General features: G+C 41.7%; 1 protein-coding gene across 3 annotated transcripts in view; it reads left to right on the top strand.

The window, feature by feature from the left end:
* Nucleotides 1-27,271, top strand: part of RFTN1 (raftlin, lipid raft linker 1) — a 203,177-nt gene that overhangs the window by 76,034 nt on the left and 99,872 nt on the right. For all 3 annotated transcript variants that reach the window (XM_030816864.1, XM_030816865.1, XM_030816866.1), the window contains exon 3: nucleotides 7,461-7,647. In XM_030816864.1, coding sequence (XP_030672724.1) covers nucleotides 7,461-7,647 — 187 coding nt within the window. The remainder of the gene's footprint in view (nucleotides 1-7,460; nucleotides 7,648-27,271) is intronic.

The raw sequence follows: 27,271 nt of genomic DNA, 5'->3' as shown, positions 1-27,271 counted from the left end.
TATAGAACCCTGTCTTCTTTTTTTTTTTTTTTTTTTTGAGACAGAGGTCTTACTCTGTCTCCCAGGCTGGAGTGCAGTGGCACGATTTCGGCTCACTGCAACCTCTGCCTCCTGGACTCAAGTGATCCTCCCGCCTCAGCCCCCTGAGTAGCTGGGACTATAGGTGCACGCCAACATGAGTGGCTAATTTTTGTATTTTGGGTAGAAACAGGGTTTCACCATGTTGGCCAGGCTGGTCTCAAACTCCTGCTCTCAGATGATCCACCCGCCTTGGCCTCCTAAAGTGCTGCGATTACAAGCGTGAGCCACCATGCCCGGCAAGAACCCTGTCTTCTAAACATATTAACTACTTTTATTTTTTATTTTAGTGTGATGTATAAGAGGAAACAAATGTATAAATTATCAAACTCTCAATAAAGGTTTATTTTATTATAGCAGGAAGAGTTTGAAAAATTTGAAACATTTAAAGAATATTGAACTGTAGAGACCAATATGAGTTTGGGTTAAATATGAGTTTGAGGGCCCCTATTCAATGACTCACAGATGCTGTTTGTATATAGTTTTATCAGAGAAGAGGGGATCTTGGTGCTGGATAGTATTTTTAGGTTTGATTGACAACGTGCAGTTGCCTTCCATAAAGGCTTACACTCCTACCAAAAGTACATTCAGTTTTTCAAATAAAACAGTCTCTGCCACATGTGGTTTTGCCCTTTTGGTTCAGCAGCCTTGTAATCTGTTGACAGCAGAAGAAACCTGCCCCTGGTTTCCATAAGGTCAACACCCAGCATTTGCAGGATCTGGGACAAGAGGACAAAAGGAGATCTTGGGCTGGGCCAGGATTAGGGTGAGGGGAGTGAGGCAATATTTATAGTAAATAAAGACAAGATCAGTGACAGTACTGTGCGAGCCGTATTGGAGCTTAAACTGAAAGGAAAAAACGCCGATCTTATCTTTTATTTATTTATTTATTTAGTAACTCTGTCACTCCAGGCTGGGGTGCAGTGGTGCGATCTCAGCTCACTGGATCCTTGACCTCTTTGGGCTCAAGTGATCCTCCCATCTCAGCCTCCCTAGTAGCTGGCACTACAGGCACATGCCGCCACACTCAGCTAATTTTTGTATTTTTTTGTACAGATGGAGTTTTGCCATATTGCCTAGGCTGGTCTGAAACTCCTGGGCTCAAGTGATTCTCCTGCCTCGGCCTCCCACAAGTGCTGGGATTACAGGCGTGAGCCACTGGCACTCAGCCTAATCTTATCTTTATCAAAAATTTTGATATGTTGTTCATCATTAATTTTTTGCATTGATTTTTGTTTTTTCACATATTATATTAAATATTTATTTATCTTAGTTATTGAGCTTTTGGTGCTCCTTTAAAGTTTGCACCTGTGGTGAGTTATTTCCTCACTTGCCTCCTCTTAGTCTCTGCCCTGCCTTGGGCCTGGGAGTGCACACAAAGGGGCACCATCCACCCTTACTGCAGACTGAGGAGGAAGTCTGCATGGCCCCCAGATTGGGCCCATGGCTGGCAAAGCAGGGGGTTCTAGGAGCTGGGCTGTGTGAAGAAGGCTGCTGGTCACAGGTTTTCTTGCCTGTGGAAAGGAGAGTGGGTGGAGGAGGGCCAAGGTGAAACTCTTTGAGGCAGTCGAACTCCCTGGGGAGCTTGTGAGACACAGATGGCTCAGATTCGATTCTGTAAGTCTAGCATAGGACCCAAGTTTTCTCATTTTTTTTTTCTTTTTTTTTTGAAACGGAGTCTCACTCTGTTGCCCAGGCTGGGGTGCAGTGGCGCGATCTTGGCTCACTGCACCCTCCACCTCCCGGGTTCAAGTGATTCTCCTGCCTCAGCCTCCCGGGTAGCTGGGACTACAGGCACCCACAACCACACCCAGTTAATTTTTTGTGTTTTTAGTAGAGAAGGGGTTTCACCTTGTTAGCCAGGATGGTCTTGATCTCCTGACCTTATGATCTGCCCGCCTCGGCTTCCCAAAGTGCTGAGATGACAGGCGTGAGCCACCACCCCGGGGCAAGTTTTCTCATTTCTAACAAGTTCCCAGGTGCTGCTGGACCAGGGTGTGCACTTTGAGGACCCTTGCTCTAAAGCAGCAGTCCCCAGCCTTTTTGGCACCAGGGACTGGCTTATGGAAGGCAGTTTTTCCACGGATGGGGTTGGGGGTGGGGGGGTGATTTTGGGATGATTCAAGTGCATTACATTTACTGTACACTTTATTTCTATTATTATTACATTATAATATATATTGAAATAATTATACAACTCACCATAATATGTTGAAATAATTATACAACTCGGTGAGAGTCCTGAGCTTGTTTTCCTGCAACTAGAGGGTCCCATCTAGGGGTGATGAAAGACAGTGACAGATCATCAGACATTAGATTCTCATAAGGAGCACACAACCTAGATCCCTCAAATGCGCAGTTCACAATAGGGTTCACGCTCGTAAGAGAATCTAATACCGCTGTTGATCTGACAGGAGGCAGAGCTCAGATGGTAATGCTCGCTCACCTCCTGCTATGCAGCCCCTAGTACCAAGCCGTGGCCCCAGGGTTGGGGACCCCTGCTGTAAACCTTGGGGTTCAGGACAAGCTTTAGAGCAGGGGTCTGTCTCGCCTGCATCCAAGAAGCTGCTTGTGAGACACCTTGACAGGTTTCCGTGCACGGGGAATACGGAGAGGCTCAGGATTCTTTACCAGACTTATCTTTGGATTTGTTTATCTAGCAGCATATCCTGAATGTACCCTTCAGGGGAAAGATTGCATACTTTTCTGCTTTCCTGGCCAGTCCTACATTTGTCACTCTTATTAATGGAGCCTTCTCCAGGATGCTGAATGCTTGTTTTAGGGTGAATCATGGCTATAGATTTTTTTTTCCCTGCAAATTTCTTGCATGATGTATGGAAATGAGAGCTGCAGTATCTGATGTTAGGTGGTTCTTAAGTACCCCTAGGTTTTATTTTAAAATTTGTTTTTAAAAAGAGTACATTGGCTGGGCATGGTGTCTCACGCCTGTAATCCCAGCACTTTAGGGAGAGGCTGAGGTGGGTAGATCACTAGGTCAGGAGATCGAGATCATCCTGGCCAACATGGTGAAACCTGTCTCTACTAAAAATACAAAAATTAGCTAGGCATGCTGGCGTGTGCCTGTAATCCCAGCTACTCAGGAGGCTGAGGCAGGAGAATCACTTGAACCTGGGAGGCAGAGGTTGCAGTGAGCCAAGATCGTGCCACTGCACTCCAGCCTGGGCCAAAGAGGGAGACTCTGTCTCAAAAAACAAACAAACAAACAAACAAACAAACAAAACAAAACAAAACAAAACAGCACATTAAGGCCCAGGCAGGAAGATCGTTTAAAACCAGTAGTTTGTGACCAGCCTGGGCAACATGGCAAGACCCCATCTCTACAAGAAATTGAAAAATTAGCTGGACATGCTGGCATGTGCCTGTAGTCCCAGCAACTCTGGAGGCTGAGACAATAGGAGGATCGCTTGAGCCCGGGAGATCAAGGCTGCAGGGAGCTGTGATCGCACCACTTTACTCCAGCCTGGGTGACAGAGCAAGGCTCTGTCTCAACATAAATAAAGAAGAATAAATTTAAGAAAAATTAGAAAATTTAAAAAGCACATTATTTTTAAAAGTACATTAAAAACTTTTAAATAATATTGTTTTTATATATAAAGAGGAAAATAAAAATGACTCATAAACTTTCCACCCAAATGACTGGTGGTAATGGGATCGAAAGTATCAAATACAGTAAAAACGACTTTCTACCCTTTCCTCCCTACTCCAATCCCTCTCTTCAATATTGATGTTTTTGTGATTTATTCCAGGAAAAAAAAGATTTTTATTTATATCTGTCCATCCTTCTAATGTTATTTACCCAAGAGTGACCATACCATGAACACTGTTAGGCACCTTTTTTGTTTTTTAAACTTAGCAGTGTACCTTGGACTTGTTTCTGTATCAGCACATAACAGATTTACTTTAATCTTCTTAATGGTTCATAGGATTAATCACTGGGGTATTCCAGTGTTTAACTAGTCCTGCAATTAAGATTGCTATTAGAGCAACCCAGTAGTAAATATCTTTGTCCATATATCTTGAAAGACATTTGTGAGCCCAGCCATAGAAGTACTATCAGTAGTAGGGTTGCTGGGCAAAGAGTGTGTGCATTTTTAGGTTTGAAGGCCAATACCACCCTGCCCTCAAGAAAGGCTCACTCCCACCACGATGAGGGCCATGCCTGTTTCCCCAACACCCTTGCATGCAGTGAATATTACAGAAGTGAAAAAGGAAAATGTATTATTTCAATAGCTAAAATATAGAATAACTAGGAATAAACCTGATAAATATGTACTATCTGTGTGAAGAAAACTTTAGTATGCTCCAGAGGGACCCAAAGGAAGACTTGACCAAATCAAAATTTTGCCAGTTTCTTGCACGGGAACTTGCAGCATGGTGAAAATACTCATTCTCAGTTAAGCTATGATTTGAACATGACCCAATAAAAATACCCACAGACTTTTTTAGCGGAGGAAGGGGAATTTACTGAGCTGATTTTTAAAGATCATTTAGAAAAACAAATTAGGAAAATTCAAAATATAAACGGAATATAGGAAGATTTGACAAGTAGTTTAACTAGATATTAAAATATAATATGAAATTAAAATTGTTTGAAGTAGTGTTTTATACAAATAGATTAATGGATCACAGTCATAAACTCATATTTGGGAATATAATGAATGATAAATGGCATATGATATATGGCATCTCAAATCAATGAGGAAAAATGGAGAAACCCCTGTGGTGGAGGGGAGTTAAATTCATATTGCACACTTTACATGGGATAAATTCCAAATCGATAAAAGATTTATATGCAAAAAATGAAATATGTATTATGGGAATTCACAAGAGAATTGTTTTATAATCCCAGGTCTTTCTGCTATGACATAAAACTCAGAAGCCATTGAAAGCAAGATTGGTAAATTCAGCTTCATTTAAAAAGTTTTTCATGGAATCACTTGAACCCAGGAGGCAGAGTTTGCAGTGAGTGGGGATAGCGCCACTGCACTCCAGCCTGGGCAACAGAGTGAGACTTTGTCTGAAAAAAAAAAAAAAAAAAAAAAAAAAAAAAAAAAAAAAAAAAATTCATGGCAAAACCCACTGTATGCAAAGTCAAAAGGCAAGCAACAAATTAGGGGCAGATACATAAAAACTAGATTTCCTAATATGTAAAGAGTTCTTACAAACCAATAGAAAAAAAGTCCAATGACTCAATAGGACACCAGGCAAAGATAATGGGCAGACAGTTCACAGACAAGGAGACACAGCATTTAAATACGAAATGTTTCATAAGAAAAAATACACATTACATAATAAGAGAAATATAAGTTACCATCTCACAGGGATCTTTTTTTTCACTGAGAATAGAGTATGGGAAAAGAAACAACTTTATACATCACTGATAGCAGATAAATCCATACTACTCTATGGAGGAAATAGCACTAGCTGAAAAAATTACAATGCACACATATATATGTGTGTGATATATATATATATATATATGTATTTACATCTCTGATTTTTTATTTATTTTTTGTGGGTACATAGTAGGTGTATATATTTATAGGATACATGAGATGTTTTGATACAGGCACATGATGCATATATTTTTAACCCAGCAATTCTGCATCTAGGAATTTATTTTTTATATGTACTATAAGCGCACACATGGGAAATCATGTAGGAATGATATTTTTCACTAAAAGATTACTTATAAGAGCAAAAGTTTGCATACTGCATGGTATATCACACAATGAATCTGTAGAAAAGAATGAGAAAGCACTCTGTACTGCTATGAAATGGTCTCTAAGAAAAGTATACTGTTTTGTTTTGTTTGTTTGTTTGCTTTTTGAGACAGATTTTAGGTCTTATTGCCCAGGCTGGAGTGCAGTGGTGCAATCTCGGCTCACTGCAACCTCCGCCTCCCAGGTTCAAGAGATTCTTCTGCCTCAGCCTCCCGAGTAGCTGGGATTACAGGCATGCACCACCACACCTGACTAATTTTTTGTATTTTTAGCAGAGATGGGGTTTCATCATGTTGGCCAGGCTGGTCTCAAACTCCTGACCTCAAGTGATCCACCTGCCTCGGCCTCCCAAAGTGCAGGGATTACAGGCGTGAGCCACTGCCCCTGGCAGAAAAGTATACTGTTAGTTGATAAAAATTGATTCTAAAAAGCTAGGTGTGTAATGTTATGCTGACATTTGTGTAGAAGAGGAGGGAAATATATACACCTATTTACTTTTGTATGAATTATTTGATTGTTAATGCATATTCACACAAAAAGATAATACTGATTGCCTTTAAGGAAATAAACGTAGGAGGTAGAGGATAGGGCTAGGATGTAGACTTTTCACTGAATACACATTTGTACGTTTTGACTTTTGAACATTGTTTGCCCTTCTCATAAATAAATAAATTATAAATCCAAATTTTAAAATAATTCAATAGGTAAAAATATTCCTGGTTTTGATTTGTGTAATTCTAATGCTGAATTAGAGTGTCCTTTCAAATATTGGTTAGCCTTTTACATTTTTAAGGCAATTACCTATTCATATGTTTTGCCCATTTAAAAATTATTTTGGGGTGGGGAGGGTTTCGCAAATTAAGGAAATTAGCCCTTTATCTTAAGGGTCACAGAAGTTTTGTTCCAGTTTGTCTTTTGACTTTGTTTATGCTGCTTTTTGCCACCTAGTATTTTTATATTTGCTCAATGTAGCTTTCTTCTTTTCCCTTCCCTTCTTCCTTTCTTTCTTTATTTCTGTTTTTCTGTGTGTGTGGATTTTTTTTTTTTTTTGGAGGATGGAAATGGCTTTTTCATTGTGATCACTGAGAAGACGACTCTAGATCTAAGACAGTCCATTATTATTTTATTTTATTTCATTTTTGAGACAGTGTCTTGCTCTGTTGCCCAGGCTAGAGTGTAGTGGCCTGACCATGGCTCACTGCAAACCTCCCCATTTCCGGCTCAAGCGATCTTCCTACCTCAGCCTCCTGAGTAGCCAGGACCACAAGCACTGGCTAATTTTGAGGTTTTTTTGTTGTTTGTTTGTTTGTTTTTAAGAGAGACCGGTTTTCACCATGTTGCCCAGGCTGATCTCAAACTTCTGGGCTCAAGCGATCCATCTGCCTCGGCCTCCCAGAGTGCTGGGATTATAGGCCTGAGCCACCACGCCTGGCCTACATCCAATTATTAATGCCTTTGGGTGATTTGGAAAATGACAGGCTGCTTGTAAAGTCTGTTTGAAGACAGTAAAAACTGGGACAAACTCATTTTAGTAGTGACCTAGAGGATCCTCTCCGAGGGCAAGGGAAGAGGGGCTTGGGCAGGGCTGGGTGGGCATTGTGGTGGGTCTCTGATGAGCCTCTCCTCTCTCCGCTGCAGCGGAGCTCCCTGGGTCCTCAGCGGTGAGGCTGGCCTCCCTGCGTGACCTGCCCGCCCAGCTCCTGGAGCTGTACCAGCAGGGCTTCTCGCTGGCGGCCCTGCACCCCTTCGTGCAGCCCACCCATGAGCGGGAGAAGACGCCCCTGGAGCACATCTTTAGAGCCATCCTGATCAAGAAAACTGACAGGTAAGGCCTCCAATGGGTGAATGGGTAGCATCCTGTTGTGGCTAAGGTATGCTCAAGAGAGGAAGGGAAGTGAGAGGATGGGGTTGGGGGTTGAAATTTGCATGCTGTCCTCAGGGCCTCAGCCCTCAGACAGGTGAGGCAAAAAGTTAGACAACCAGAGAGGTTTCCTAGCATCCTGCGATGAAAAACAAATGCATGTCCAACTGCAAGTAGAGAGTTCCATTTTACATTCTTTCCCTCTTTTAACTCACTGGATTAAACTCAGCTAGAAAAATTCTCCTCAGAAGAAGCATATGCCCAGAATGATGCGGCTAGTAAAAGTGCAATACTTTTAAACTGAAAGGCATGGCTGGAAAACAAATAATTTTGTTTAGAGGCTATAGACAAACTTAAATGTCTTCCCCCAAAGTCTAGAAATACTTTAACATTTTGCGCCTACCATAAATTCTGTCAATCACTTGACAGTTAAAAAAATACAAAAAATAAACACCACCTAAATAAAATGCTATAATTGGTTTGGTCTTGATTTAGATTTTCAGGGCTTGGGGATGTTTTTCAGTTTGGCTTGCCTAGTTGAATGCTTATGCCTATATTTCGGTTGAGCCTAATTAAGAAAAGAGAAGTGGGGTTAGTCTTTCAAAAGGAACAATATTAATTTTGTGGTTTTTGTTTTAAAAAAAAAACAATGAGGATGGGATGGAGAGAGCAGTATGTTTTTCCTGCTTTCATAAAAACAAAAATTAAAATGAAGTCTGGGAAAGGAAATCAGATTTGTCTTTTGGCCAACTATCATAGAAGGAATGACAGCATGTGCCACATTTTAAAAAGGGAGTGCAGAGCAGCTCCTCCTTGTTCTCTCTTTTTAAAGTCACTTTGCAGGTAGACAAAGCATTTGGCCGGTGTGCTCATAAGGGACAGCTGTGAGGCATGAGGTTGCGTGTCTAAGACTGACTCCTCTTTCCTTTCCTTTCCTCCATTTCTTCATGGTTGATCAAGCTCTGGGGCTCTTAGTCTACATCAACACACATTAGAATTCAAAGTGAAAGGTGGTGCATGTTTTTGCTCGAACCCAGAATTCACACATTTTTTGGTAGGGCAAGACTTTTCTCAGTGTCTGCCTTTTATGCGTATTAGTTTGTCTTCTCTCTCTCTCTCTCTTTTTTTTTCTGTAGAAACGAGGTCTCGCTATGTTGCCTAGGCTGATCTTGAAATCCTGGCCTCAAGCGATCCTCCCACCTTGGCCTCCCAAACCACTGGGATTATAGGTGTGAGCCACTGAGCCTGGCTGCATATTGGTTTCTTTTCTTTTCTTTTTCATTTCTTTGAGATGGGGTCTCACTCTGTCACCCAGGCTGGAGCACAGTGGCGTGATCTCAGCTCACTGCAACCTTTGCCTCTCAGGCTCAAGCCATCCTCTCACCTCAGCCTCCCAGGTAGCTGGGACTACAGGTGCACGCCACCATGCCTGGCTAATTTTTTTATTTTTGGTAGAGACCAGGTTTCACCATGTTGCCTAGACTGGTCTGGAACTTCCGGGCTCAAGAGAGTTTCCCACATACGCCTCCCAAAGTGCTGGGATTAGAGGTGTGAGCCACCACGCCCAGTCCATTATTGGTTCCTTTATGTTGATTGGCTGTTGATCATTATCTGGGTCAATCATGAGAAGAAATTATTCTGGGGGCCGCAGTGGTTTTAAGTGACACTGACACATATGTATAATGACAGTAGCTTATATTTAGTGAGCACTCACTGTATGTGAGGCTTGATCATTATCATTTCATCTGTATCATATGGCTATGAAATAAGTGTTATTTTTGTTCCCATTTTAAAGGTGAGAAAACTGAGACACAAATGTTGAGTTGTCAAAGTCACACAGATGGCAGCAAGCAGAGTTCTGCCTTGCTCCCAGGAAGGCTGACTCCCGTACCTGCATTCTTAATCCTGGCATGAAGCATGTGCTGAGTTCCTTTACCCACAATTCTTGTGGAGAACCACTTTAGGAAAAAAAAAGTAGGGGAGGATATCTTTGATCTTCCATAAAGAAGTACTTTTATTACTCAACCTTTCCCCCATTTTACCCCTCAGTAGTCTGTAAGTACATCAGAATTTCAGCAAGGAAACAAAACAGACAAATGAGTTGTATGGATTATATAAGGCATCCACGGGGCTCCAGGGATTCTATTCTGCAGATTATCTGAGTGGCCTTAGTGTTTAAAGGAAACAAGTCTATTTGGGTCAGATCACCGGCGCATCCTTCAGTGTGATCTGCCATAGGAGGTGACATGAGCTCAGGACTTGGCCTGAGCTTAACTCAAAAAGTGAAGGTGTATCTTTTTGTGTTTTTTTTTCCTCCCTGCTGTGGAGCAACACTTCTCAAACTTTAATGTGCTTGTGAGTCTCCTGGGGATATGGTTAAAGAACAGAGTCTGATATAGGAGGTCTCAGGGGAGGCCTGGGACTCTACGTTTCTAACTCGTTTCCAGATGGGGCAGATGCTGATGGTCCGTGGCATGCACTTTGAGTAGCAAGTGTGTAGAGGACCTAATTCTTGCCTGGCTTCATGCCTGGCACTCAGCAACACTATTGGGGCTTGCCACTTTACTCCTAGGAGAGCTGTAAGCACCAGGCTAGGTAAGAAAGAACACAGAACTTGTGGCCAGGAGGCCTGCGTTCTAGGCTGCACTTGGCTACTAGTAAGTAGTGTTGTGGAAGGGGCACATCAATGGATCTTTCTCGGCCTCCATATTCTAGCTGCTACAATGAGGGGCTGTTACTACATGATTTGCAAGGCTTGCACCAAACTCTTAAGTTATCTGATGGGACAAGATGGGTGAGGAAGCCCCTCTTCAGAAATAAGAACCACCACTTTGGGGAATAGTGCATTACAAGCCAGCAGTGAAGCTGGGGGCTCAGTAGGGTTTATTTATTTCCACTGAGGTAGCATGAACAAATGAACTTACTTTCCAGAAGACAAAAATGAGCAAACTGTTGAGAAGAATTAGACATTGTACGCAGGTGGGTTTTCAAGAAAGGGAAGTTGGCAGTCTCCTTGGGTTTAAGCTGACTTTCAACCAGAGTTCCTGAACTGCCTGCCTGGTGACCTTAATGAACATTTCAACTCCTGGACAAGCAGATCCAGAGAAGGAAATTCCTTGGGTAACTTTGTGTTGAGTCTTTGGAACTACCTTTTTAAAAAAAATGCAAAAGTTTGATAATTTATCCTGTAAAATGAGGCAAAAATAATCAAGAGGATCACCCCCACTTCCAGCCCCAATAGTATTAGGTGGGAGGAGTGGTGGAGGTTGGAAGCAGAGTCATTGTAAAATATAATTTTAAAGTACAGGAATTTTCTCTCCTAGCACATGCGATAACTGCATTTTTTTGTATTATGGGGAAAAGACTCCAACGATCTTAAAAATAAGCAAACAAAAAAACATCAGGGCCAGGTGCAGTGGCTCACACCTATAATCCCAGCACTTTGGGAGACCAAGGCAGAAGATTCTCTTGAGCTCAGAAGTTCCAGACCAGCCTGGGCAACGTAGCGAGACGTAGTATCTACTAAAAATTTTAAAAATTAGCTGGGTGTAGTGGCGCACGCCTGTAGTCCCAGCTACCCGGGAGGCTGAGGTGGGAGGATTACTTGAGCCCATGAGCTGGAGGCTCCTGGGATGTGACTGTGTTATTGCACTTCAGCCTGGGTGACAGAATGAGATCTTGTCTCAAGAAAAAAAAAAGGTGCTTTTTCTTTATCAATAGGGAGTTTAAGTAGTAAAAACAAAACAAAGGAAGACTTTTGTGATTAATTTTTAATTCAGACAATTAAAGTGATACTTTTCACAAACTCTGCCAAAGTTCTGACAGCTATAGATGCTGTTAAATGAAATGAGTTAGCTTTTAGAACAGAAAGAAATACTTGGTTAGTATTTTTCAAGTGGAAAACATTGAAAGAGATGTAGATACACATTCTAGATTATTGTTGGCCCAAATGAACTTCATTACCAAGAATCACCATGAGATGACTCTGTGAAACTTCGATATCAACCTAATGTGTTTGAAGGGTTCACATAAAATTTTTAACAAATAACTGGGCTTTGGGATATGCCAGAACCACCAGACGGAACCCCTCAAGCCTGCATTTATCCCCTCACTCATTCACTAACACTTGCTGAGCATGTACTCTTTTCAGGGTATTGTGCTAGGAGCTCTATGTGGTGGGAAGTTAGAGGGTGCAAGTGCCAGGCTCAGCTGAACGTGGAGCCTGCCTTCCAGGCACTTGCAGTCTAATTAAGTAAATGAGATATGTGTCTCATGCCATGGGAGTTTGGGAGAAGGAGATGCCACCTCTCACTGGAAGGGAAAGCAAGGAAATGTTTCTGTAGGGGCAGCTTTTAACTTGGGCCTGATTTCTTTTGGGCAAACGTGAGGAGTAATGAGCATGAGGCAGGAAGAGTTTATTGAAATCTCCTAATGAAATGTTTTCTAGTAGTGTTTGAGTAATTGGAGAGCATCGTTGACAGTCTAACTAAATTATTAATGAGTCATTCCAAAAGTAGTTCTCAAGTGCAGTAACATTCCTCTGAGCTCACTGCCATTTTGACAGATTTCACTTACATCCATGAAAAATTACCTGATCTTTTCTTCTGAAAAATGCTAATAACTGCCATTTCATTTTACCATGGCAGGCCTAGCCACACATCTAACTGTAAACTGTTCTTAATTCTAAGTGTATTGAATTTAGTCAAGTCAGTTACTTTGACTCAAGAATGAATAGCTGAATATGAAATACTTAGTGAATAAGTAGAAAGAGAGTTTGTACTTCATTTTCTCAACTCTTTCTTTGGAACACTTAGTGATTTTTAATAGACAGTATAGTTGCACTCACTCCGAATTCTAAGTATAGTTAAGTGATCCTTCATTTTTTTCCGGCAGTTTTCCTTAGGATGAGTTGCTAAAGATCTTGAAACTTGATGGCTAAGAGAAGTCAGTTATTAAAACGTCACTTCTGATGTTTCATGAGTGTGGGTTTAATTCTAGGTTGTTTTATGGTTATAGATGTAACTGCAGTACCAAAATGCATGGTGCTGGCCATTTTTCAGCTGTTGAATTGTCGTTGTACACACATGGAGCTAGGGTGTCATTGGTGTGTTTTTCATCATGAATGAGTTGAAGTCATTTGGCTACAGCTTCCGTAGAGTAATGCCTTACATGGTACAGGGACCAGCATACTAGGGAGCTCTGTGGACACTTATTCAGGCACCTTTTGGCCTAGGATTGGGGTGGGGGCACACAGAGGAGCTGTAGTTAATGCAGAGGCTGCAATTCTAAAATTCTTGTGGAAGGTGGAAAATGTGTACAATCAAAGTTACCATTGAAGATCTTTTGAAGTGCCTATAAAATGTAATACTGTGGCATCTCTCTACCTGACCAATGCATGTCTTCCTTCAGGACTAGATCAGATTGCTTTTCCAACAGTGAACCCCAAGGGGAGGTAAGTTGGTTTGGGTTTATAGTGAGTATTTATTGGAATCACAACTAGGATGGTGAAATTTTTGCACCTAGGGAGGCATTTGTGGGAATTGGCATTGAGAGAACAGGATCTCCACGTCTCCCTTCTCAAGTTCATTCTGGGGCACATCTGCCTATTGAATAGAATAACTGGCACTGTTTTAAGTGGTAAACATTTATCCCTTTTAGTTGGATTTTCCTAAGGTAAATATGTGTATGTAATTTCACTATGCAAAGATGACTCTAAGGAGCTCCTAGATCTCAAGAAACATATCTATCTACTAGCGAGCTGCAAAATATATGTGCAAATTATATAATTGCCCAGCTAAGTCTACAGGTCTTGGTTTGCATCTCTAACCTGGAATTTGTTAATGAGAGTGCTTTAGAAAAGGAGGCTCTGTGGCTGTCATTTGCTCTAGGTTGGGCATGATGGGTAGACTGGAACAGGGAGAGAAAAAGTGGGAAGGGCCTTCCCACTATTGACATTGTGGAACAAGTGGAACGTGGTGTGCAAAGGGAAACAGTGGGAAGGCAGGCATGAGAAGCCTGGGGGAGGCTGTGTGTGGCACTGTGATGAGCCCCTCAGGCCAGGGCCCACTTCTCTACCTGCTGACTTAGCCAAGGCTACTGCAGTCCTTGTTCTAGAACAGATTGCTCCAGTGATTCTTACAAGAGATGCAGTGGGTTGCTGAGAGTTACAGTGAGCTGCTTCATCCCAAATTGACCATATGCTTGGAGTCTGCGAAATGTTTCCTCTTAGGCCATATCAGCAAGCTGTACTCCCAAGTACTTATGAGCAACACAGATGACTGAATGAGTCAGCCTTGACCACCCAGGGTCAAGTGATGCAAGAGAAACGATTTTTTTTGGCTTTTGCTGTTTTATTTCCAGGAAAGTAAATCTCAGAGAATGCTCATCCCTTACCCTTTGTTTCTCCTCTTGAGACCCAGAATCTAAAATTCTGAAGGCTCTGTCTTTATTCTAAGACAGGGCTTGCAAGCTCAGATCCCTACCGTGGCCTAGCTCATTGAATGGGGACTCTTGGGAAGTAGTGAGTCAATGCCTTAACTCTGTCCTATGGTTATCAGGTGTTGCCAGGTCTTGTACTTTTTTCAAGAAAAGCCAGAAATCTGGATTTTTATGTGAAAACTTCTCTTTTAGCCCCACTTTTCCAAAGTAGCATTGTTTGTCCCTAACACATGCCACTGGCTGCCATCTTGCAGCCTCTAAGATTTCTGTGTAGTGCTTACATCAGTAGAGGTAATCACACACCCTTTGAGCTGCTTATCCTGCCTTCGACACACAGCAATTGCTGGCATCTCAGTCTCTCCTGTTATTGTGTTTTAGATGTCTGCCCACCTCCACTCCCTTTGCTGAATCCTCTTCCATCTTTGGATTCCCATTGCTTGCTCAGAGTGCCAGGCCTTGAATAGATGTTGCTCAATAGATTTTGCATGAATTGAGTGGAATAAAACCATGCCCTGGAATTTTGCTACAATCTTTTACTAAAGGACCATAAATTCATTATGAGGTAGATCTGTCTTTGGTTTACATATTTATCAGTACCAAAAGTATATCTTAATAATGCAGTCACATAGCACAGACCTCAAGTAATGGAACAGACACACACACACACACACACACACACACACACACACGATCCTTTCATTGCCAGAATAACAGTGATTTGCCACAAGAATAGATGTCCATTATTTTTCACTCTTCTTTTTCTTTTAAAAGACATTCAAAGGATGGCCTTCAAAGAAAGGAAATCTTTGCAGACCATAAGTGAAGTACAAATGCATTATGTTGCCTTTTTTTATAGCCTACAAGATAATATGAACATTTTCTTTGGCATTTGAAAAGGGCAAAATTGGGAAAGTACAAAATTATATTGAAACTAAAAAGAAAATCCTTTAAAAAATTATAGTCGAAAGTGTCCTCTTTAAGTGGTCTTGTGTCTCTCCATGTCTAATTTTTACCAATTACCTTGACTCTTGGGAGAATTATAGGGCTTCTAGAAAGAGGTTTCATAATTAAGCGAAATACACAGGGGGTGGTAGCGCCTACTGGGGTGTGCCCTAGAAAATGCTCACACGTGAGGCCGAGGATCAGCCCTGGAGTGCGCTGATTGTTGGAATCACACGTGGGGAAGAAAGTAACGGTGGGTTTAGCACTGATTGATGCGTGCTACTGTGATGGGAAACCGCAGCCGCCGGTTTATTCCCAGAGAGCAGACACTGAGGAAGGTGAATTCAGAGCTCTTGCTTAAGGCAGAGCGGGGAATGGAAGGTGTTTGTTTAGCATGTGGGTCATTATTTTGGATTCCGATTTAGGAAGGGCGAACACCCGTTGCTGGCAGCTGCCCCTCGTTTCTGGTGTGGTATCTTTCCTCATCAGTTTTCTCTAGCTTCCTGAGGGGTGTGGAGGATTTGATTAGCTCTCCGGGCTGCCACCGTACCCCCTGAGGAGCTGTCCAGCATCACCAAGACTACCTTAATTTATTCCTCCTATTTTCCCATCTCACTCTGGAGTGACACCCTTTTCTGGTGTGTTGAAGTTTCAGGAGTCACTGTTAATGATTGTGTTTGCACTTTCCAATCTAATATGCCAGCGTAAAGCCACCTTCTCTTGGGGGAAAGAATTTTTTCCAATCCACACTCCTAAATGGCTTGCCGAGTTATTCTTGTTCTCTTCCTCCAAAGCACTGGCCTTTATCCCGGTGGAGAGAACAAGAGAGAGACGTGCATGGTTGATGTGAGAGCTCATTTTCCCCACTCCTGTTCTATAGCTCCCCTTGATTGGCCTGTGTCTTTCCTCATATTTTATTTTTTATTTTTATTTTTTTGTTTCTTCTGAGGGAGAGAATTAGCACACTAGTGATTTCCAACCTCTCCCCAGAACTATTTTGAAATGACAGAGAGCAGTGAGCAGGTGACCAAACAAATGCACAAGCACTAAATTTCTTTGAAATTTCCTGTTAATCTTAAAACTTGGGTGAATACTTCAGTACCACGAAATGTCTGTATTTGTTTTTAAATAAAATAGAGGCCCCCTCTTCCCACATGTACATACAATCTTTAAGTAAAAATTGATCTCTAGGAAGATTTATTTGGTAGCATTGCAAGGTAGACTACAGGGACACTTAGACATGATTTTGAGAATCGTATGCATAAGTGTAGGTAATTTAGTTGCAAATAATTTTACTAAAGCGTTGGAGTTTTCTATGTATATGTCTGTCTCATATTAAATATAGGAACTCAGATTGTCTTACTTTAAATCTTTGTGAGAGTCTCGTATTGAATAGTCTAGCTATTCAGCTCTGTTGAATTGAAAATTGACATTTTTTCCTCTTTGTCAATCAGAAGTAACTTAGATTTTTTGTGTGTGTTTTTCAAGCTGAAAAAGATATAATGGGCATTACCAGTGATGGGTCCTGGATGAAACTAGTAATTGAGTTTTACACTTTTAGATACGAATGCGGAAGTAGGTGAGATATAATGTTCAGATGTATCCAAGTACATTATTAGTGATTTAAATATTCCTGAGAGTTTTATATAATGATTGTCTCTAAAATCTGTCCAAATTTTATATTTTAAATGATTGAAAGATGGAACCATTTACAAAGACGTAAATGCTATAAAAATGCTATAAGTATATGAAAATATGATAAATATGCTATAAATATGAGTACATCATTTCATTCACTTCCTATTCATCGACCATGAGCTGGAACTTAAAATGGCTACAAAGACTTTAAAAACCAAATTAGCAGCTTGTATTCACATAACACCTGTTTCTGAGAGTCTGAGAGCACTTTGCTTCGTTCCTGTATGTTTTCGGTATTATAATTAATTCTCACTATGTCCTCACGATGGTTGTTTCTGTTGTTAATATTTGTCGAAAACATTACTGTGCTTTCAGCAGAGGTTTTAGACATACACCGTTTTGTGACTGAAAGATACCATGACCTTCCCTCATTCCCCACTTCTCATTTTATGTCTAGGAAAATGAGGCTGAAGAAGTTATTAACGACTTCTCAGTCCAAAGTTTGGAGTGGGTAATGGGAGTGTGTGGTGAGTATAGAACTCAAGTTCCATCTTGAGACTCATGGCACAGAAATACATCATCTTTCAACTCAGAGGCCCCAGAGCTTATAGAAACATCCTCAGAGAATTCTGAGAATTTTCTGGGCTTTGTAGCATCCCCAGTCCCCATGGCTACACTGTGGGACCAGAGGCTTTGCTAATTCCCCAGCTGGTTTCAGAATATAGGGCTACCACTGCAAACCACTCAGAGGTCCCCAAATGGCTCCATTCAGCAGGCTGGCTGGGTCTTTTCAGTTTCTGCACCAAATGATTATATGCAAATAATGGTTCTAGGATTATCAGCGTGTTATTTTCTCTCTGCTCCCTAAAAACAAAATAAAAATGTATTTATTACGTGTCTGTTGGGTCCTCTAAGGTAGCAGTCTTTGTTAGAGAGAATGAGATGGACACGATTCCTGTTCACGGGGAATCTGTAATATATTGGTATAGTTTAAGTCTCCAAAATTGCTCCATCAAGCAACCTGGATCTCTTAGGAACATAATGCCCCCTTTTCTTGTAAAGAACATTTATGTGTTTGCAGGTACTTCTTCATATGATTTCTCATTTTTGATAATAGCTACCATTTATTTACTGCTGTGGCTGGCTGGAGTCCTTGTTCATTGCTTCATGATATACATTATCTTTATTCCCGAAAGCCAAGATGAAGGAAATGAGAATCAGGGTGGTACTTGTCCAAGCCAGTGTCCACACATTTCATGAGTGGAGAAACTGGTTTTCACATTGGCACCTGTATTCTAATAGCATTCCTCTTTAATTGTTTAGCTATGAGGGTTAAGGTAGGTAAGGGTAGAATTTCTCAGCCTTGGTACTATTGACATTTTGGATCAGACAATTGTGTATGGGACTGTCCTATACATTGTAGGATATTTAGCAGACTCTCTGGTGTCTACCCACAAGATTCTACTAGCAAACCCCCCATCCCTGCAGTTGTGACAGATTCTAGACATTGCCTAATGTCTGCTGATGGACAAAACTGCTCCCATTTGAGAACCAGTGGGTTAGTTAGGGAGTAAGACAGGGAGTCTAACTTTTTTTTTTTTTTTTTTTTTTTGAGACAGAGTCTCGCTCTGTCGCCCAGACTGGAGTGCAGTGGCACGATTTTGGCTCACTGCAAGCTCTGCCTCCTGGGTTCTCGCCATTCTCCTGCCTCAGCCTCCCAAGGAGCTGGGACTACAGGCGCCCACCACCATGCCCGGCTAATTTTTTTGTATTTTTAGTAGAGACGGGGTTTCACTGTGTTAGCCAGGATGGTCTCAATCTCCTGACCTCGTGATCCACCCACCTTGGCCTCCCAAAGTGCCGGGATTACAGGCGTGAGCCACCGCGCCCAGCCGGGAGTCTTAACTTTTATTTTCTTCTAGGTAGCCACCTTTGCCAAGAGCACTTATTAAGTTAACCTAACTTTGCCATTGAATAAATGCCACCTTTATTATAGTTAGGATTTCTATATGTACATCCCAATCTATTCCTGATTCTTTATTGTTTCTTTGATCTACTTATTGATTTTTGTGCCAGAACCATGTTATTTTGATAATAAATTTGTAATGTATATTAACATCCAGTAGGGCACTATTCTTTTTTTTTTACACGGAGTCTCGCTCTGTCGCCAGGCTGGAGTGCAGTGGCGCAATCTCGGCTCACTACAACCTCTGCCTCCCAGGTTCAAGTGATTCTTCTGCCTCAGCCTCCTGAGTAGCTGGGATTACAGGCACGTGCCACCACGCTCAGCTAATTTTTTTGTATTTTTAGTAGAGACGGGGTTTCACCATGTTGGCCAGGATGGTCTCCATCTCCTGACTTCATGATCCACCCGCCTTGGCCTCCCAAAGTGCTGGGATTACAGACGTGAGTCACAGCACCTGGCCAGGGAACTATTCTTTTTTAGGATCTTGATAACTTTTGTACATTGATTTTTCCATATAAAGCCTGAAATAATTTCTTCAGTTCCTGGTAAACTCTGTTGAAATTGTAGTTACATTAACATACTAATTTAAGAAGAATATCCACCTGTGTTTTCAAAAACATAATGTTCAATATTATTGTTGGAGGTAAATTTTATTTGAGTGCTTCATAATAATTCTGGAAATTCTATGTACTATCTAAACAGTGGTTACCAAAGTGGGGTGGTAGACATATTTAGTGTTGAAGGAGAACTGAGGTGTCTATTTTTATATATTTTATTGAAAAAATCAGGAGAGAGATGATGTGTCATAATATTTAGCATTCAGGTTGAAGGTGGTGTCCTGGCTTGGTGTGTATGTCAGAGGTCACCTGTGCTGTACAGAGCAGGAAGGGCCTGCAGAAGGGCTGGGTTCAGGGAAGCACTTTCAACTGAGATCTCAGTGAGGTGAATTAGTGGATCACTTTTTGTAATTTTAGCTAAATTAACTCTCATGAAATATACACATGGCTTTAAAAATTTCTATGAAGTGATTGCAGATTGAAGAGAATACCAGTAATGTAAATGTAAAATCCTTCTCCCTCTCTTGTGTGGAAATGGCTACACTGACCCATCTCTCCCCATAAGAGCTTTGTGGGACACCGTGTGAGATTAAAACACCAATGTTGGGCCGGGCGTGGTGTCTCACACCTGTAATCCCAGCACTGTGGGAGGCCGGCGCGGGCGGATCACGAAGTCAAGGGATCGAGACCATCCTGGCCAACGTGGTGAAACCCCGTCTCTACTAAAAATACAAAAATTAGCCGGGCGTGGTGGCATGCACCTGTAGTCCCAGCTACTCGGGAGGCTGAGGCAGGAGAATCGCTTGAACCCGGGAGGTGGAGATTGCAGTGAGCTGAGATTGTGCCGCTGCACCCCAGCCTGGGTGACAGAGTGAGACACCGTCTCAAAAAAAAACCACCAACACCAATGCCTACCTATTCAGATCCGATTTAAAGAAATTTGGAATTATCAAGAAGACTTTTTGAAAAGTGTGTTATAGTTCCATTATGTTAACAATGAATCTCGTTTCAAGTGTATATTTTGCCTTGAGGTATTAGCTATTAATAGTGTGAACTTACCGTGATCATCATTATAAAATATTGCTTATTTCATCATTTCTGATGTTTACGATTTTCTGTTTTGTATGTTTTGTTTTATAACATATGTAAGATGTTAGTACAGTGGTACTCAGGAATTTTTTTCTGGCAGGCTGTGTGATCAGAAAAATTTGGAGACGATTGATCCACTCAGCACTTGAGACACACTGGAACTGGTGGTTCCTGAAGCAGTCAGAATCTTGCTACTCAAAGTGTGGTCCATGCACCAGCAGCATCAGCATCACCTGGGAGCTCTTAGAGACACAGACTCTCAGGCCTACCCAGACCTGTCAAATCAGAGTCTGTACTTTAACAAGGTTCCAGATGATCTGTATACACATTAAAGTTTGAGAACAGAATTAAGCTGTGTTTTCCTGTAACACAGCCATTAGCCATGTATAGCCATTTAAATTGTTAAAATTAAGTAAGAATAAAAATTCAATTCTTCAGTTGCACTGGCTGAATTTCAGGTGCTCAGTGGCAAAACATGCTGTAGCAAAACCGTAGTGGCTATTTTACTGGACTGTGCAGATATAGAACATTTCTATCACCTGACTCAGTTAGTGGGTATAGGTGGGATGATTTGGAAAAGAAGAAAACAATCAGCAACGTTTAATGTGGAACATGTGCGTTCAGTGCACGTAGAGAAGAGGCTTCTTGTAACCTAACTGGACAGGTCCCACGAGAGAGTCTTATGAACACCATTCCTATGTAGCTATTATTGCTATTTTTGTTTGCAGATATGTGACTTTTCTGAACCAGTAAATGTCAGGCAGACTGCTTTTATTCAGAGTTCTATTTGAATGATATAAAATATCATTAATTATGCATCACTACTAATATTAGTTCTTTCTACATCTGTCAATGTAAAGGAGAGCCTTGCAGCATTCCAGAGAAAGCAGGACCCTCCCCCAGCTCCCATTCCATGTGGCTGCTCTCCTCTTTTCTGTAGCCCAGCTCATTGGGGATTGAAATTCTTTCACAACTCCATTAGACAGGGAGCACCGAGGCAAAGTTTGTCTGTTTTCCTCTTGGTCTTTACGGTTAACAGTGCACTCCTTGTAGTGCACAGTGGCTGATAGTTTGTCTCCCAGGGAGCCCGCCCTGACAGTAAGCAGCGAGACAGGATGATTTCTCTAGAATAAATAGCAGGGTCGGATAGTTAGATGTCCCTGGTAACGTCTCCCCAGTAGGCGTGCACAGCTCTCTGAGAGAGTGTGTAGTGGGAGTATCGTTTGCACATCTCCCCCGTCATGTCCAGAATGTTCCCAGAGATACCAAACTTTTTTCAACAGAAGTGCTGAATGTCTTCTGCTGGAAGGGGAAGGGAACATCGGAAGAAAGGACAGTGACTCATCTGTGGGTAAATTCTTCTCCTTCGTTGTGCTTCCTACTTCACAACTCCCCTGGGGGACCATATACTGCTGAGGTGCTTTATTTAAAGATTTGCTAGGATTTGTTTACTTGACTATTTTTTCCTCAAGTATTTCTTCAGTTTTGCTATAGGGGAAACTTTTAACTCCAACAGCCTCATTGTATTTGTGTAGATTTGGTTCATTTTGCAAAGAGGTTCATAAAATTATGGGAAACTTTTTCCCTATTGTACTGGGAGCATCTTTGGGAAGGTGCAGGTTATTCCCCTGCCCACAACCACCACCAACTGCAGGGACAAGAAATACTGCTCTTCCATCCACCCACTCCCTTCGACAAAAATCTCAGTACAGTTATCATTGCTGCTGTCCTAAAATATTCTTCCCCCCTTCCTACATCATACACACTGCCGCCTGCTTAATCTTCCCAGAATCTGTCATAGTATCTTTCTCTCTAAGGCCACCCGTGACTCTTCTTTACTTCACAGTTAAGGCAAGTACCGTCCTTTCTCAGTAACTTTGTTTCCCACTATTCTGCCCCGGTCACTGCAGAGCCCACAGTCACAGACTCGTTCTAATAGTGGATTCACCCACACGTTCCCTAGGCCCATCATTACAGCCTCTGCTGAGTTACAGGCAACCCGCACCTTCACACACCTTTTGCCTAACTGACCTATTTATTATTTCCATCATATAACTCATGCTTTTCTCAATCTAGGTCTTCACTAATTTCTGTTCTCGGGCCTAGAATGTCCTTTAATCCATTGTCCCATGACTAACTTCCATACAGACTCAAAGACTCAGCTCACATGTGCCTTGCTCCTTAAATTTTCCCCTGATCCTTGACACTGGAAATAATTGAATTCTCATAGCACTTTTGTTTATATACGGTCTATCTAGACTTGAGGGCAGGACCTAGACTTGAGGGCAGTGCCTTCAATCCCTCATATGTGGTCAGCAATTAGGCAGGTGATGGATAGATGAATGAATAAGTGGAGATTTTTATTGTCATTGGTTATACATAGGTTAATGAAACTAGGAATAGCCTTCTTTTTCTTTCATTGACAAATCTCTTTCAGATCTCTAGCTCATTTCTCTCCCTAATACTTCTTTAAAAAAAATAAGCTGTTCTGATTATTCTATTTGAGCTTGGTGTTGCTTTGGGAAGCAAAATCTTAAAATTCCTTCCTGTTTCCCGGAGATAGGGAATTTGTTTCTGTCAACTGACATTTAGTATTTTTTTTCCTGGCTGGAGAAGTGCCTAGTAATGTTTGTGTTTGTCACCATTTCTTTTGATTATTTCTAAATGAAGCAAAAATAACCCTACTGATGAACTGCACATTCTCTCTCCTTTTCATAACTGCCTGATGTCCTGGGAAAAAGAAGACATCGTTTAAACTCATGGTCTTTGAAGAGATCTAAGGGATTTATGAGCTGAAATGGGATTTATTACATGTTTATTATTTAAAAGTAATGTGTATCATAGTTTTTAGTCACATGCTTATTTTTTAGAAGTATAGTTTATAATAGTTTTTTGACGGGCAATTGTTTTTTAGTGGCCTTATTTTAGATCTTCCCATGAGACCAAAATGCATATTCAACTTACTACTTGGCACTTTGTCAATGATTTGAGGGTTAACTGTTTTGCCTGTGATAATTACCAGTATTTAAAGCACTCATAAGTGTTAGCAGTACTTGTTACAAAAATGCTATTTTAATGTCTTAGGAAAGGGTTAGGTCCCACCACTGTGAGAGCAGAGTGAGGGGCTGCTAAAATGGGTCAGACAAGGCTGGGCACGGTTGCTCACACCTGTAATCCCAGAATTTTGGGATGCTGAGCTGGAGGATCACTTGAGCCCAGGAATTTGAGACCAGCCTGGGCAACATGGCAAAACCCTGTCTCTATAAAAAATATAAATATTAGCTGGGTGTGGTGGTTCACGCCTCTAGTCCCAGCTAGTTAGGAGGGTGAGGTGGGAGGATTGCTTGAGCCTGGAAGGCCAAAGCCGCAGGCTTTTATATGAGAACAAAATGTCTAGATTATGTGCTTTGGTTTCAGAAAGAATCTTTCACTCATTGCCCATGGGCCTTTGAGTTTGCAGCCCTAGTTTGGCCCTCTGACCCTTCCCCTGCCTGGAGAATGACTACACCACCCTTGGCAGACGTTAGGGTGGTGGTGAGTGAAGATCTCCAGGTACGTCTCTGAGTTTGCACACAGTTTTACAGTTGATGTTTGTGTATGAGTAATGAGGTCAACCTGACACAGAATAGGTGGTCTTTTATCATGTTCTGAAACAACCCTGACATCTGTGGCCAGTTGTGTTGACATTTGAATTTCTCCGGCCTGTGGGCATGTGGACTCTTTGCTCTCTCCTTCCTTGCAGTTAGGAAAGGCTTGTGTCCAAGTGCTCAGTGTCCAAATCTACTTTCATATGTTTATTTGACAGGCATTATTTAATGTGTGTGTGGTTTTTTTACTTGTTCACATGCAGTTTTGGCCCAAGTTCTAGATATAAGGTGTTAAAGAGATGAGGACTCTTTGGAATGACAGAGAAGTTCTGGAGGCCGGGTGCGGTGGCTGATGCCTGTATTCCCAGCACTTTAGGAGGCTGAGGCGGGAGGATCACTTGATGGCCTGGGCAACATAGGGAGAACTCATCTTTACTGAAATTCAAAAAAAAAATTAGCCAGACATGGTAGCATGTGCCTGTAGTCCCAGCTACTTGGGGGGCTGAGGTGGGAGGATTGCTTGAGCCCAGGAAGTTAAGGCTGCAGTGAGCCCTTGATCATGCCACTGCACTTCAGCCTGGGCAACAGAGTGAGACCCTGTCTCAAAAAAAAAAAAGAAAAAGAAAAACAAGTTCTGGAAATGGATAGTGATGGTGGTTGCACAACATTGTGAATGTACCTAATGCCACTGAATTGTACACTGAAAAATGATTAAAATGGTAAATGTTATGTGACGTGTATTTTATCGTAATAAAAAATTTTTTAAAGTAAGGAAAGCAAGAAGTTGGAAGTAGTTTTGAGTTTATCTGACCAGAGGAAGCGTAGACCCCATTCTTTTATTTCATTATCCCTGGTCTTTTTCCTTGAAGGTTTATTTTCCTCATAGAATACAAGAGTCTACATTACTCATCTTTATAAGTCATTCTTTCTATTTTTCCCTTTTCCATGGACTTGTTCAGTTATGTCCCAAGGAAAATCTCTAGGAGAGTGGCAGATACAACATACCCTGCCTAGGAATAACTTGAGATTTAACAGAAAAGTTGCAAAGGGATTACAGAGAATTCTCATATGCACTTCCCCAAGTTTCCCACCACCATTAATATCTTACATTACCATACTATGTTTGTCAAACTAAGAAATTGACATTGGTACTTCACTATTAGTTAAACCGTAGATTTTATTTGGATTTTACCATTTTTCTATTAATGTCCTTTTTCAGTTGCAGGATCCAATCCAGGGTACTACACTGCATTTAGTTGTCATGTTGTGATGGCTTTTTAAAACTTAACGGGGCTCAGATGTCTTAGTTGCTTCTCCATTGCCTCCAGCAATCAGAACCACTCTGTTTATGTGCATTATTAAAACTGCGTTGCTACACTCTAAGGATTTGAGTTCATTTTGTCCTATTCATTCTTGATTTTCAGGAAATCACATCTCTGCCAATAGTATCCTTTTATTCTCACATCTTTCAGAAAATTCCTTTGGAATGGTGAAGTACAGCCTCTCAAATCTCCAGTGCTCTGTGTGAGTGGGGGTCCCAAGATGTAAGATGGGTCAGAGCTGTTTTTAGTTAATTTTTCCCCAGGCTGTTTCTGAGAAATAACTCAGCAGCAAGATGATGATTTCTGTTTTCAAGGAGCCAAGCTATTCTGAACCCAAATCATTTAAACTTGACAATCTGCCCAATTTATATGATTATCTGACAGATAATCATATAAACAGATTAACAGATTTCTTCACACCTATTTGCATAGGGTGGATTAAATTCAGTTTCCCTCTTGGGATTTCAAGAGGGTAAGTAACTTGGAGAGAAGATTATAAATGTGTTAACTGAGGAAATGGACAGGATGTCTCATACCCTTCTCCTTGACTTGCTTCCTTGATTTAACTTCCAGGAAAACAAACTTGTTCTCTTGGTTTTCTTCCTTCTTCCCTGGTTATTCTTTCTTTAGCTCCTTGGCTGTTTTTTCCTCTTTTCTCCCCACCCTGTTCATGGTGGAGGGTCCCAAAATTAAATTCTTAACCCTTCTCTTGCTACATTAATGGAGATCTCATCTCGCCTCATGCTTTAAGTAATACCTGGGAGACTGATGACTCCTGAGTTTATATCTCCAGCTGCCTCTCCTGCAGTCCAGACCATTCTCCTGCAGTCCAGACTTGAGTATATATATTCAAGTATATATATACACACATATATATACACATCTATCTATATATATATATACACACACACATACTCAACTGTCTATCAGACATCTCAACTTGGATGTCTTCTGGATATGTCATATTCAACATATCTGAAACTTGAATTATCTTTCTTCCCCCCTAAGCCTGTGCCACCCAACCCTTCCCCATCATAGTTCTGGCAAAGTCATCCGTTCTCCCAGTTGCTAAGGCAAAGATCCTTGGAGTCATCTTCATCTTCTTTCCTCCTTCCACACCCTACAACCTGTTCGTATGAAAATCTTGAAGGTTTTACCTTGAAAACGTAGCTGGAACCCAGCACTTCTCACTGCTGCTAGGACATTGTTGCCAACCCACTCTGAGCCACCATCATCCCCTGCCTGGACCACTTAGATGGGCTTCTGGCTGCCCCTTACAGCCAGAGGGATCATTTTAAAATTCACCAGATCATGTCACTTCTCTGTTCCACACCCTCCACGGACTTCCTCTGTCATTCTGAGTAAAGGCCATTGTCTTCACTGTGGCCTCAATGTCTACACTATCCATCTCCCCTGAGGCTCTCCAACTGTGTCTTCCTCCCTGCACCCCTCTGCACTGAGCCCCAGCCACAGGGCTTCTTTGCATGACCTCAGCTTAGGGCCTTTGCATGAGCTGTTGTTCCCTCTGCCTGGAGAGCTCGTGCCCTGGATGAGCCCAGTCTCTTACCTCCTGGAAGTCTTTATTCCAAATTTCACCTCCTCAGTGCAGCTATCCTGACCACCCTCGTTAAAACTACAACTGTCTCCCTGCTGCCCCTGCCATTCACCTTACCCTGCTGCTCTGTTTCTTTTTTCCTTTTCTTTCCTTTTTTTTTGTTTTTGAGATGAAGTCTCACTCTGTCGCTCAGGCTGGAGTGCAGTGGCGCGATCTTGGCTCACTGCAATCTCCGCCTTCCAGGTTTAAACAGTTCTGTCTCAGCCTCCCAAATAGCTGGGATTATAGGTGTGCACCACCATGCCTGGCTAATTTTTGTGTTTTTAGTAGAGACGAGGGTTTGCCATGTTGGCCAGGCTGGTCTTGAACCCCTGACCTCAGGTGATCCTCCCACCTCAGCTTCCCGAAGTGCTAGTATTACTGGCGTGAGCCACTGTGCCCAGCCCTTTTCTTTCTTTCTTTTCTTTTTTTTTTTCAAGACTTCCCACCATTGG

The sequence above is a fragment of the Nomascus leucogenys genome, chromosome 8 (genome assembly GCF_006542625.1).
Source record: "Nomascus leucogenys isolate Asia chromosome 8, Asia_NLE_v1, whole genome shotgun sequence".
NCBI lineage: Eukaryota > Metazoa > Chordata > Mammalia > Primates > Hylobatidae > Nomascus > Nomascus leucogenys.
Note: the sequence above shows the minus strand (reverse complement) of the source record. Positions and strands in the feature narration are given on the sequence as shown.